General features: G+C 52.6%; 1 protein-coding gene across 1 annotated transcript in view; it reads right to left on the bottom strand.

The window, feature by feature from the left end:
- The window catches only part of ERH (ERH mRNA splicing and mitosis factor), a 32472-nt gene extending 22272 nt beyond the window's left edge, over positions 1-10200 (bottom strand). The window contains exons 1-2 of the mRNA XM_075331206.1: positions 10072-10200; positions 6572-6659 (exon numbers count right to left, since the gene is read on the bottom strand). Coding sequence (XP_075187321.1) covers positions 6572-6659; positions 10072-10074 — 91 coding nt within the window. The 5' untranslated portion in view covers positions 10075-10200. The remainder of the gene's footprint in view (positions 1-6571; positions 6660-10071) is intronic.
- Between the last annotated feature and the right edge of the window lie 3682 nt (positions 10201-13882).

Below are 13882 nucleotides of genomic sequence, written 5' to 3'. Positions count from 1 at the left end.
AAAACTGCAAACTCCGTCCCCGTCACCTGGACAGTATTCACAGGTGGTTCTCCCTGGGTCACCTCTAGCAGAGGCCCCGGCCGAGCAAGTGCCACAGGGGCCGAGCACTGCACACAGTGGGGGTCAGTGGAACCTGCAGGTAGAGTAGCCTCACATGCGGTACAAGCAGCATAGAAAGCCTGTGCCTTGGCACCCTTGCTTTTTGCGGATGACATGCTGTTGTCTCCTCTGAGCAATCTAGGAGGGAGTATAGCCAAAAATCACCAGCGACCGTACAGTGCAATGTATAGCATGTAAGCATAAAAATACAAATGTACACTTCGGCACTAGTGGGGTCAGCACCAGAGGTGCCGCTTACCGCCCGCTCAAACGCGGGTATGTGGTCGCCAGAATCCCGTGTCTGGGTCTCCCAGAACTTGTCTCCCCTCTCCAGCTCAGACTGCACACAGGAATGGCTGCCGGCGTTCTGTGAAGAGGGGCGGACCGTGGGCGTGCCTCAGACAAAGTGCGGGAAACTGGCGTCCCACTGTGCCCAGTGTGAGGGCTGGAGTATGTAAAGTAGACTCCAGCCCTCTGCGCTGATGTTCTGTACAGCGTCCCGCCCTTCCCCTGACTGGCAGGCCTGGGGGCGGGAACGAAGCGAAACTAGGCCGCAAAAGCCGGGGACTCGAGTAATAAGCGCGGCCGTCATATATGCACGGCCAGCGCGGAAGTCCCCGGCGCACCACAAGTCCCAGCCGCGCCGCAGCGTGAACTGACAGCAGCGGCCGGCGCGGCAGTTCCCAATACATTGACTCACTCAGCAGAGCTGTAGCTAGTAATGGCACAAGCGCGCAGCGCTGTTGTTCCCGGCGCACTAACACACCCAGCAATGCTGCAGTGTGTCTGCGCGCGGTCTGTACGGGGACACAGAGTACCTTGACGTAGCAGGGCCCTGTCCCTGACGATACTCAGCTCCATATCCAGCAGAATCCCCAGGGGCTGTGGATGGAGCACGGTCTCAGTGCCTGGAGACCGGTAAAATCCCACTTCACCCAGAGCCCTAAGGGGGATGGGGAAGGAAGCAGCATGTGGGCTCCAGCCTCCGTACCCGCAATGGGTACCTCAACCTTAACAAACACCGCCGACAAAAGTGGGGTGAGAAGGGAGCATGCTGGGAGCCCTAGTATGGGCCCTCTTTTCTTCCATCCGACATAGTCAGCAGCTGCTGCTGACTAAACAGTGGAGCTATGCGTGGATGTCTGACCTCCTTCGCACAAAGCATGAAAACTGAGGAGCCCGTGATCCCACGGGGGGTGTATAGGCAGAAGGGGAGGGGCTTTACACTTTTAAGTGTAGTGCTTTGTGTGGCCTCCGGAGGCAGTAGCTATACACCCAATTGTCTGGGTCTCCCAATTAGGAGCGACAAAGAAAAAATGGTTTTGTGAATTTTGTTGAAAAAAAAAAAAAAAAAATAATGGGAAATCGCTGATGAACTTTGACCCCTTCTAACTTCCTAACCCCGGAAAATTTTGTTTCAGAAATTGCGCTGATGTAAAGTAGACAAGTGGGAAATGTTATTTATTAAAGGGGCTGTCCGACAAAACAAAAATTTTTGAGTTTAAGCTAATCTGCGCTGTATTGTCATATTAATCACCCCTACATTGTTATTTTTTGTTTTCTAACTTTTGTTCCTCTTGAATTCACCTTTTTCTCTGCAGCTCTTTGTTTACATTCAGATCCAGCAAACTGACCACTTCCTGTGCAAAACCTCCCAGTCACAGCTGCACCGCCCGGCCTCAGTGTCCAGCCTCTCCCCCTGCACACACATTCCCTGTCAGTATTCTTCCCCAGCACCTGACCTGGTATCACTACAGCATTGCAAATAACAGCCCCACATCGGGCTCTGCAGCGCACACACACACACACACATCGGGCTCTGCAGCGCACACACACACACACATCGGGCTCTGCAGCGCACACACACACACACATCGGGCTCTGCAGCGCACACACACACACACACACACACATCGGGCTCTGCAGCGCACACACACACACACACACATCGGGCTCTGCAGCGCACACACACACACACACACATCGGGCTCTGCAGCGCACACACACACACACACACATCGGGCTCTGCAGCGCACACACACACACACACATCGGGCTCTGCAGCGCACACACACACACACACATCGGGCTCTGCAGCGCACACACACACACACACACATCGGGCTCTGCAGCGCACACACACACACACACACATCGGGCTCTGCAGCGCACACACACACACACACACATCGGGCTCTGCAGCGCACACACACACACACACACATCGGGCTCTGCAGCACACACACACACACACATCGGGCTCTGCAGCGCACACACACACACACATCGGGCTCTGCAGCGCACACACACACACATCGGGCTCTGCAGCGCACACACACACACACATCGGGCTCTGCAGCGCACACACACACACACACATCGGGCTCTGCAGCGCACACACACACACACACATCGGGCTCTGCAGCGCACACACACACACACACATCGGGCTCTGCAGCGCACACACACACACACACATCGGGCTCTGCAGCGCACGCACACACACACACACACATCGGGCTCTGCAGCGCACACACACACACACACATCGGGCTCTGCAGCGCACACACACACACACATCGGGCTCTGCAGCGCACACACACACACACATCGGGCTCTGCAGCGCACACACACACACATCGGGCTCTGCAGCGCACACACACACACATCGGGCTCTGCAGCGCACACACACACACATCGGGCTCTGCAGCGCACACACACATCGGGCTCTGCAGCGCACACACACATCGGGCTCTGCAGCGCACACACACATCGGGCTCTGCAGCGCACACACACATCGGGCTCTGCAGCGCACACACACATCGGGCTCTGCAGCGCACACACACATCGGGCTCTGCAGCGCACACACACATCGGGCTCTGCAGCGCACACACACATCGGGCTCTGCAGCGCACACACACATCGGGCTCTGCAGCGCACACACACATCGGGCTCTGCAGCGCACACACACATCGGGCTCTGCAGCGCACACACACATCGGGCTCTGCAGCGCACACACACATCGGGCTCTGCAGCGCACACACACATCGGGCTCTGCAGCGCACACACACATCGGGCTCTGCAGCGCACACACACATCGGGCTCTGCAGCGCACACACACATCGGGCTCTGCAGCGCACACACACATCGGGCTCTGCAGCGCACACACACATCGGGCTCTGCAGCGCACACACACATCGGGCTCTGCAGCGCACACACACATCGGGCTCTGCAGCGCACACACACATCGGGCTCTGCAGCGCGCACACACATCGGGCTCTGCAGCGCACACACACATCGGGCTCTGCACCGACCCCCCCTACCCCCATAGGGAACACATGTAGGGAATACATACTCACCCATCCTCGGTCCCCGCCGCTCCTGCACGTTCGCGCGCTGCCTGTGCTCTGGCCATATCAGCACAGTAGTGACGTCAGCGCTGTGCTGAAGAGAGCACCGACAGCGGGACAGTGATGAGAAGCGCAACGCTCCTTCTCATCAGCGCTTTCAAATGTACCGGCATCTGTGATCTGTGATGCTGGTACATATGAATGTGTGATCCTGAGCAGGGGGTCCGATGCTTGCACCACGGCAGTTGCCGCCAGGCCCCTCCCCCAGGTCACGGGTCCCACAGAAGTGCGGGGGAATGTGTAGGAGGGTGCAGGGAAGGGGGCGGGGACTCCACGCAGTGTACAGCCCAGCAGGGAGGCGACATGCTGTTTCCAGATTTGCATGTCAACATGGCCCTGCCCATGTTGACATGAAATGACAGGAAGCAGCAAAATCGCGGCAGGAGCGGTCACATGACCACTCTGAGTCGGGGGAGAGGGGCTGACAGCAGGGCAGGTAAGTGGTCTCTATCTACTTACCTGCCCCAATGTAGCCCAATAGGGTAATAATGAAAAAAAACTCAAAATAAGCCGGATAACCCCTTTAACTATTTTGTGTGACATAACTCTGGGTTAAGGGCATAAAAATTAAAAGTTTGAAAATCGCAAAATTTTCATCAAATGTCCGATTTTTTCACAAATAAAAGCAAAAAATATCGTTTTAAATTTACAACTATCATGAAGTACAATATGTCACGAAAAAACAAATGTCAAAATCACCGGGATCCGTTGAAGCGTTCCAGAGTTATAACCTCATAAAGGGACACTGGGCAGAATTGCAAAAAATGGCCTAGAGCATTAAGTACAAAACTGGCTTCGCCCTTAAGGGGTTAAAATGGTGCCAGACTGTGCATGCACGTATCGCTATCTCCGGCGACCTTTTATTAAACACACTGCGAGGGAGAGCATGAAAGGCATTGGCACATGTGCAAATGCTAAAAAAAAAAAAAAAATTAACCCTTTCACGACCGGCCGATTTTTCGCTTTCCGTTTTTTTTTTCCGCCATTCTTTTTCTGAGAGACGTAACTTTTTTTATTTTTCAGTCAATATGGTCATGTGAGGGCTCATTTTTTGCGGAACGAGCTGTACTTTTAAATGAAACCATCAGTTTTACCATATTGTGTACTAGAAAATGGCAAAAAAATTCCAAATGCTGAAAAATTGCAAAAAAAGTGCGATAGCACTATGGTTTTTGAGATATTTTATTCACTGTGTTCACTATATGGTAAAACTGATGTGTGGGTGTGATGCCTCAGGTCAGTGCGAGTTCGTAGACACCAAACATGTATAGGTTTACTTTTATATAAGGGGTTAAAAAAAAATCGGAAGTTTGTCCGAAAAAAGTGGCGCACGTTTTACGCCATATTCCGTGACAAGAAGCGCTCTCATTTTTCGGGATCTTAGGCTCAATGACGGCTTATTTTTTGCGTCTCGAGCTGACGTTTTTAACGGTACCATTTTTGCGCAGATGCTACGTTTTGATCGCCTCTTATTGCATTTTGCGCAAAAGTTGTGGCGACAAAAAAACGTCATTTTGGCGTTTGGAATTTTTTTGCCGCTACGCCGTTTACTGATCAGATTAATTGATTTTATATTTTGATAGATCGGGCGTTTCTGAACGCGGCGATACCAAATGTGTGTATATTTTTTATTTTTTTAACCCTTTAATTTTCAATGGGGCGAATGGGGGGTGATTTGAACTTTTAGGTTTTTTTGTTTTTTTTTAATTTTTTAAAACTTATTTTTTTACTTTTTTTTTTTATTTTACTAGTCCCCCTAGGGGGCTATTGCGATCAGCATTCCGATCGCTCTGCAGTATCTGCTGATCACAGCTGGAAGGCTGTAAACAGCAGATACGCTGTCTTTCTCTTTTGCTCAGCGAAAGTGAAACCAATTCATGTGTAGTACAGGAGTCATCACATGACCCTGTACTACCATGACAACTATCGGGAGTCACGTGATCGCGTCACGTGACTTCCGGTTTCGGCGGTAAGTAAAACTTTACCGCGATTGCGCTTATAATGGCGCTGTCATGTATTGACAGCGCCATATAAGGGGTTAATCGGCACGAGCAGATAACGATTCTGCTCGTGCCTAGCAGGCACACATCTCAGCTGTGAAAATCAGCTGAGATGTGTGCCGATCGCGGCATGCTGCCGCCGGAGGACCGAGGGCAGTAAGATTATGTCATTTAGGACGTAATTTTACGGCCCGCGGTCGTTAAGGGGTTAATATATAAAAAAAAAAAAAAAAAATAATTGTGCACACGCCGATGCTTCTCAGTCTTCCCCGCAGTGTGCTCAATAAAATGGTGCCGGAGATTGCGGTACGCGCATGCTCGGACTCTGCCGCCATCTTAATGAAGAACTAGTACTGTGACAATGCGCATGCGCCACCAACAACAGTGCAATATTCAATAAAGAAAAAGGGAAGCCAGACAAGGAATAAACGCAAGGACCTGACACGCGCATGTTGCACACATCAAAGTGCAGTGCTTTTCTGCAACTTTGAGTAAAGATATTTAATCACCCAAGCATCGGATCGTTCTACAACAGGTATGCCTGCAATCAGCATCTTAGTGTCTTGTATGGCACTGCCTGCACCTCATATACAAAAATCCTGCTGGTTGGTCCTCTTTCAGATAAGTGGACAATATCAGATCGGTGGTGGTCCAACGCTTCCAACGATCAGCTGTTCTCAGTGGCAACCAGATGCAGGATTGACCAGCACAGAAGCAGCAATTGTGCAGAGGCTGCTGGAGATCTGCTACTACTTCAGATCAGGCTGGTGGAAGTCACACACTCCGCTTCCCCACCGATCAGCTGCTCCTTGTGGCAAATGGATAGAAACACATAGATCTGACCAGCAAAACTACATCAGCTGCATAGTGCCCGCTAGTGGGTACTGCGGATCTGCTCCTGTTCATTATCAATAACTGATGTATGCAGCTGTGGAACTGAACAGCACAGCTCCATCAAGAGGGCGCCGGCCGCCACCGATGTGATACCAAGGACAAATCCTATGGAGAAGTCATCATTTACTGAGATACTGACAGTGAATCAATGTCATTACACGCTCGTACCTTCCATGCATTCATTCACAGATTCGTAGTCTGCATATGTTCTTCCTTCAGGCCTCTTCGTAGGCTGCACCAGCAAGATTGTGTGAGACTGGAAAGATAAATTATATAACTGTATAATATATATTATATACACATACATACTATGTGGAGACACAAGGGACGGGCGCGACTCCAATCAGGGTAGATGCCACCTATACGATACCTGGATGTAAACATTTTTGTGATACTGCCGAGTGTCATTAGTAACATGATTCCTGTATGCTCTGCAGTCTGAGGCTATGCGCACACGTTGCCTATTTACATGCAGTTACGCTGCGATCTGCACCGCACTGTAACTGCATGCGTCCTGCGTCCCCAGCACAATCTATGAAGATTATGCAGGAGACGTGCGCATGTTGGCGTCTTAGAGCGCAGCGCTTCAGGCAGCAGCCAAAGCGCTGCGTTCTAAGAAGTGACATGTCACTTCTTTCCTGCGCTCTGCATGCATCCCCCGCTCTGTCTATGGGAGGCGCTGCACTCAGAGCGCATGGAATCGGCTTTTTTTTTTCATTACGGACTCTTTCTGCAGCGATTAGAAGCGCACGTGTGCTGTTCAAATCGCTGCAGAAATTTCTGCAGGGACAAACGCTATGTGCGCACATAGCTTTATGGTGACGGCAGGTAACAACAACTCCCAGCATCTCCTTGCAGTTGTCAAGGACATACTGGGAATTGTAGGCTCAAGTGATACTATTATTAGGCTGATCAGACATTACATTTGATTTCTGCACTATGGATGATGCTGGAGACACGAACCGGCGGCAGGCCTGGCGCCATATTCACGAACCGGCGGCGGTCCTGGCGCCATATTCACGAACCGGCTGCGGTCCTGGCGCCATATTCACGAACCGGCTGCGGTCCTGGCGCCATATTCACGAACCGGCTGCGGTCCTGGCGCCATATTCACGAACCGGCTGCGGTCCTGGCGCCATATTCACGAACCGGCGGCGGTCCTGGCGCCATATTCACAAACCGGCGGCGGTCCTGGCGCCATATTCACGAACCAACTGCAGTCATGGCGCCATTTTCACAAAACGGCGGCGGTCATAAACTAACTATCTTGTCCGGTATCTTCTGTGCTTTTGTGGTTCTATGAAAAATATTTATATTAAAACCTCACAAATTTTGCAAGCAACTTGAGAGTGCGATGTTTTCTCTAACTGTACCAGGGATTTACCCAACTACAGGAAACTCAACCTCCCATAGTGTGCACGCCAGTTCCTCAGTAGCTATCTAAGTACCGAGCGGCGGCTCTGGCGCGGCCATCCACGTACCGAGCGGCGGCTCTGGCGCGGCCATCCACGTACCGAGCGGCGGCTCTGGCGCGGCCATCCACGTACCGAGCGGTGGCTCTGGCGCGGCCATCCACGTACCGAGCGGTGGCTCTGGCGCGGCCATCCATGTACCGAGCGGTGGCTCTGGCGCGGCCATCCATGTACCGAGCCGTGGCTCTGGCGCGGCCATCCATGTACCGAGCCGTGGCTCTGGCGCGGCCATCCATGTAACGAGCCGTGGCTCTGGCGCTGCCATCCAAGTAACAACGGCGGCTCTGCCATCCATGTACCGACGGCGGCTCTGGCGCGGCCATCCATGTACCGACGGCGGCTCTGGCGCGGCCATCCATGTACCGACGGCGGCTCTGGCGCGGCCATCCATGTACCGACGGCGGCTCTGGCGCGGCCATCCATGTACCGACGGCGGCTCTGGCGCGGCCATCCATGTACCGACGGCGGCTCTGGCGCGGCCATCCATGTACCGACGGTGGCTCTGGCGCGGCCATCCATGTACCGACTGTGGTGGTTCTGCTCTTGTAGGAATCCACAAAGTGTTGCATGGCCATGTTAAGACTTAAGGGGGCTTTACACGTTAGCGATATCGCTAGCAATTGCTAGCGATATCGAGCGTGTAAGTACCCGCCCCCGTCGCGCATGCGATTGTTTGTGATCGCTGCCCTAGCGAACATTATCGCTACGCAGCGTCACACATACTTACCTGATCGGCGTCGTCGCTGTGACTGCTGAACAATCCCTCCTTCAAGGGGGAGGGACGTTCGGCATCACAGTGACGTCACCGCAACGTCACACAGCGGCCGGCCAATCAATGCAGAGGGGCGGAGATGAGCAGGACGTAACATCCCGCCCACCTCCTTCCTTCCGCATTGTGGCCGGCGGCAGGTAAGGAGACGGTCCTCGCTCATGCGGTGTCACACATAGCGATGTGTGCTGCCGCATGAGCGATGAACCACAACGCTAAACAACCCTTACCAATTTTTGACTTTGGGACGACCTCTCCATGGTGAACGATTATCACCATTTTTGAGGTCGCCTAAGGTCGCTGGTAAGTATTACACGCTGCGATATCGTTAATGACTCCGGATGTGCATCACTAACAATTTGACCCCGGCGACCAAACATTAACGATATCATAGCGTGTAAAGCCCCCTTTAATCTCTAAGTTGAGTATTTCTTATGAAGATGATGTGGCTAGTTTTTGCTCCAAAAACTCACTTTACCTTAGTGTGTGTTCACACATCCTCAAATACTGCAAACTTGGTTCAAGTGATGTATTCTTGTACTGATGGTGGTTCTGGTGATGTATTCTTGTACTGATGGTGGTTCTGGTGATGTATTCTTGTACTGATGGTGGTTCTGGTGATGTATTCATGTAAATACCCTTTTTACATTCAGAAAGCAGCTGTTTGGGCACATGTGGAGAGGCTGCCGTGCAGGGACAGCTGTCTAGACGGGCCGGGTTTCTCTTAATTCACTTTGTATTGAGCGAGGGCTGCGAACGTCTAACCAGAGATCTGCAGATCACACTGGGGGCACCTGACAGCTGCACTGAACACTCTTCGGTGCGCCCACTATAGATTCATAACTACTGTAGCACACTGGACAACCCCTTTAAGGACCGGCTGCACTGTATGGTGTATTTTAGCAGCCTGTTGCGGTCACTCGGCATTGTAATATGAAATACATGTACGAGTTTCACATTTTTCCTCCAGATATCAACCAATAAACATCTGGATATAAAAATGGGCCCCCAGATATATCAGAGAAATATATTCTAGAGCTGAAAACACTAAATGTATAAAAAAATGAAAATGTCCCCGGTCACAAAGTAGGGAATAATGGTAAAACAGGAGAATGATCGGCCGACCGCCTGCAGGGAGCGATAATTGTCGGGCTCGGTCGCATTATTAGCTGTAGGAGTCGGTTTCCCCTTGCAGCATACTGACGTCTCGCAGGTCAGCGGCTCCGATGCACAGCTGGAGTGTACGGGACGGCGGCCATGCTCCCTGCAGAGCCCCGTGCTGCGCTACACAGGCCGCAGGGTCAGCGCTGAGCGCGCGCAGGGCACCGCACGCGGAGACGCCGGGCCGGGGATCAGCCGGGAGCGCGCACCGCCGGAACACAAGGCGGGGCGGGTGCGGTAGTATCATAGGCCGCAACCATACTCACCATAGTGAGGCTCTGCACAAAACACAAACCAACCGTACACCTGCCCGAAAGCACTCTCTTAAACTTCCGGCGAAAATGAGGTCGCGAGTACTGATATAACCCGGAAGCGATGTACGAAGGCAGCCGGAACTGACGTCACTTCGTATGGCGTAATCTCGCGAGAGTTTATGTGCAGAAGTTAGTGACGAGCAGGAGGAGGGCGCAGAGTGATGGAAGGCTTACACTGATAGGGCGGATGAGCCCACGGTCAGCTGCGCCTATTGGCTGTCTGTGTCTCATTGTCTGCGGTACTGTCACATAGAGCAGCACTCAGACATGTGCAGAGCGGTACTGCGCATGCCCAGCCATAGTTTAAAGGGAACGTGTCACCAGACTGACTATAAGAGCCCATTGGTGGTGGCCGCAGCTTATATACAGCATTCCAACATGCTGTATATAAGAGTCCAGGCCGCTGTGAGAACAAAAAAATCACTTTATAATACTCACCTAAACAGTCGGTGCGGTGCAGACGGGTCAGATGGGTGTCTCCGTTCTCCGGGTGCAGCACCTCCTCTTTCTACCATCTTTGTCCTCCTTCTGAAGCCTGGGTGCATGACTCTTCCTACATCATCCACACTAGCCGGCATTGAGGTCCTGCACATGCCCACTATAATTCTTTGATCTGCCCTGCTCAGTATTATAGTGCGCCTGTGTCGCGGGCGGAGGAGGGGATGCCGCGCTCTCCCACTGCTCGGGTCCGGCTGCTGCGGCCTGCTGCTGCTCGGTGGCTCGAGCGATGGGCCGGATCCCGGGGACTCGAGCGGCGCTCCTCGCCCGTGAGTGAAAGGGGGTTTGGGTGTGGGGATTGTTTATTGTCCGTGACGCCACCCACGGTTGTGGTGATTAAGTGGACACCACCGCTGCTCTTTCTGGGGAGCCCGGGAGTGATGGTACGGAGCAGCCAGTTGTTGATTTGCCCCTCCGTGGGTAGGGGTCTTGGTGCTCCCGGGGCCCGGTGATGGGATTGGGATGGTGGACAGGCAGGTATGGGGCCTGTGGAGGTGCAGGGGCGCAGGGGCAGCGCTGTGCCGCACGGCACGGAGGTACTCACTCAGCCAGTAAACCCGACATAGTTCTCGGTAAACAAACGGCTGGTTGGACGGGTCCCTCGGACGGTTATGGTGCTGCTGTTCCCTGCAGTTAGTGGTGACGGTCTCTTCCCTGCACCTATGTAAGTCTCTTTGGTAGCGATGGGTCCCCACCGGTTACCCACTCCTCGGCTTCAATCTGGGCCGAAGGAGCTCTACTCTTGCCTGCAGGCGCTGGCCCTGGGAAACTGGTGCCCTGGCGGTGTCTCCCTTTCACGGTCGGGCTGTTGCCTTCAATCGGGACTTGGTTGTTAGAAGACAGACGTCCCCTTCACTGACGGATTTGGCAAATTATGGCGACTCTTAGCCTTACCGGGATCCGAAAGGCCCCTGCCCTGGTGCTGACTGTTCTTCGTATACTGCTCCAGTACCGCCGGGTCACCACCCGTCCGCGGTCCTTCCAGCAACCTCCGAGCAGTCCCCCTGCAGACTATCACTGCCGTCTGCTGACCTTGCTGTCACTGTCCGGGGCACACACCCGGACCAACTTCAGGCTTGCTTAACTGTCACTTTCTGTCGCCACTCTTAAGGCTGCTCTACACCAGACAATCTATCGTGCGATAGATCGTCGGGGTCACGGTTTTTGTGACGCACATCCGGCATCGCTGGCGATGCCGGCCTGGGTGACACCTGCTAGCGACGCAGTATCGCTCACAAATCGTGAGTCGTGTACTGCTCGTTAGGTTCCATAATATCGTTTAATTTGGTTGATCATCGTTTCCGTGGTAGCACACGCCGCTCCGTGTGACACCACGGGAACGATGACCAGCTCACCTGCCTCCCGCGGCCGCCGCCGGCTCTATGTGGAAGGAAGGAGGTGGGCGGGATGTTTACATCCTGCTCATCTCGCCCCTCCGCTTCTATTGGCCGGCGGCCGTGTGACGTCGCTGTGACGCCGAACGTCCCTCCCACTTCAGGAAGTGGACGTTCGCCGCCCACAGCGAGGTCGCACGAGAGGTAAGTATGTGTGACGGGGGTTACTGACTTTGTGCGACACGGGCAGCGATTTGCCCGTGACGCAGAAAGGACGGGGGCGGGTACGATCGATTGTGAAATCGCACAATCGATCGTACCATGTAAAGCAGGCTTTACTGTCCTCCTTTACCACTTCACTTCCTTCTACTTTCCCTTCCTCAACTCTTCTCTGTTCAAACTCCAAACTCTATCTGCCTGGTTTTCCCGCCTCCAGGGCTGTGAACTCCTCGGTGGACGGAGCCAACCACCTGGCCCACCCCCTGGTGTGGACATCAGCCCCTGGAGGAAGGCAACAAGGATTTTGGGTTTGCTTGGTGTACCTGCAGGGAATGTGGGGTGCATGTGATGTTGTGACCTGTGACCCCTGGCTTGCCCAGGGCGTCACACCTGCGCAGGACCTCAATGCCGGCTAGTGTGGATGATGTAGGAAGTGTCATGTACCCCGGCTTCAGCAGGAGGACAAAGATGGCTGAAAGAGGAGGCGCCACACCCAGAGAATGGAACCACCCATCTAAGGCTGTTTTCAAACATCAGTTTTTTGCCTCAGGCACGATACGGCGAAGAAAGTGATGCAACGGATCCGGCAAAAAAAAAAAACGGATCAGTCGCATCAGTTTTTTCCATCCGTTTATTCGTTTTTTTTGACGGATCCGTTTTGATACTGAGCATGCTCAGTTCAAAAAAACGGATCCGGCGGCCGTAATCCAGTTTTTGCCATATTACACCGGATCCGGCGTCCATAGGCTTCCATTATAAAACACGCCGTACGGCGCCGGATATGGCACAATACGTTTTTTTCGCCGGAGACAAAAACGTTCACCTCAACGTTCCATCCGGCCGCCGGACAAGCAAATTTTGCCAGATCCGGCGAAAGTTGGATGGAACGCAAGACCATCCGGCACTAATAGAAGTCTATGGGGGAAAAAACGCATCTGGCGTCAACTGACGCCGGATGCGTTTTTTCATATTTCTGATGGATTGTGCCGGATGGCAACAAAATGATGTGTGAAAGCAGCCTAACCGATCTGCACCGCACCGACCGTTTAGGTAAGTATAACAAAGTGACTTCCACGTTCTACACAACGGCCTGGGCTCTTATGTACAGCATGGTTGAATGTTGTATATAAGAGCCCACTAGTTGTGACCGCAGCTTATAGTCACCAAATCTGGTGACAGGTTTCCTTTAAAGGAAATCACCAGGGTTTTTGTATATAAGCTAAAGCCAGTGCTATACTGGCACTATCAGGCTGAGTCTATACATACCTGTAGTGGGCAGCTCGGATGTTTAGGTTTTGAAATCCAAGAAAGTGAAGTGTATAAAATCGACAGCTGCTTGAGTGACAGCAGCTGAGGAGCAGATAATATCTGGAGGGTATTCCTACTTATCCCCTCCCCCTGTTAGAATTAACATAAGTATTATACAATCAATTTAACTTTTTACTAGCAGGACCTGTGTGATGTCATACTCATGTGACCACAATGGGCGGGGCCTTAGCCAATAGGAAATTGTTGCTTTCTGATATCCGCTTTGTTGTCTGATGCCCTTCTGGTCACATGAGTATGACCTGAGCACAGGACCTGGAAGAGAAAAGTTACATCGATTGTATAATACTTATGCTAATTCTAACAGGGGGAGGGGATAACTCTGAATTCCCCCCAAATATTATCTGATCCTCAGCTGCTGTCACTCAGCGTAGAAGGAAAAACAA

Source organism: Anomaloglossus baeobatrachus, chromosome 12 (genome assembly GCF_048569485.1).
Source record: "Anomaloglossus baeobatrachus isolate aAnoBae1 chromosome 12, aAnoBae1.hap1, whole genome shotgun sequence".
NCBI lineage: Eukaryota > Metazoa > Chordata > Amphibia > Anura > Aromobatidae > Anomaloglossus > Anomaloglossus baeobatrachus.
This window is presented reverse-complemented; position numbering and strand designations above follow the sequence as displayed.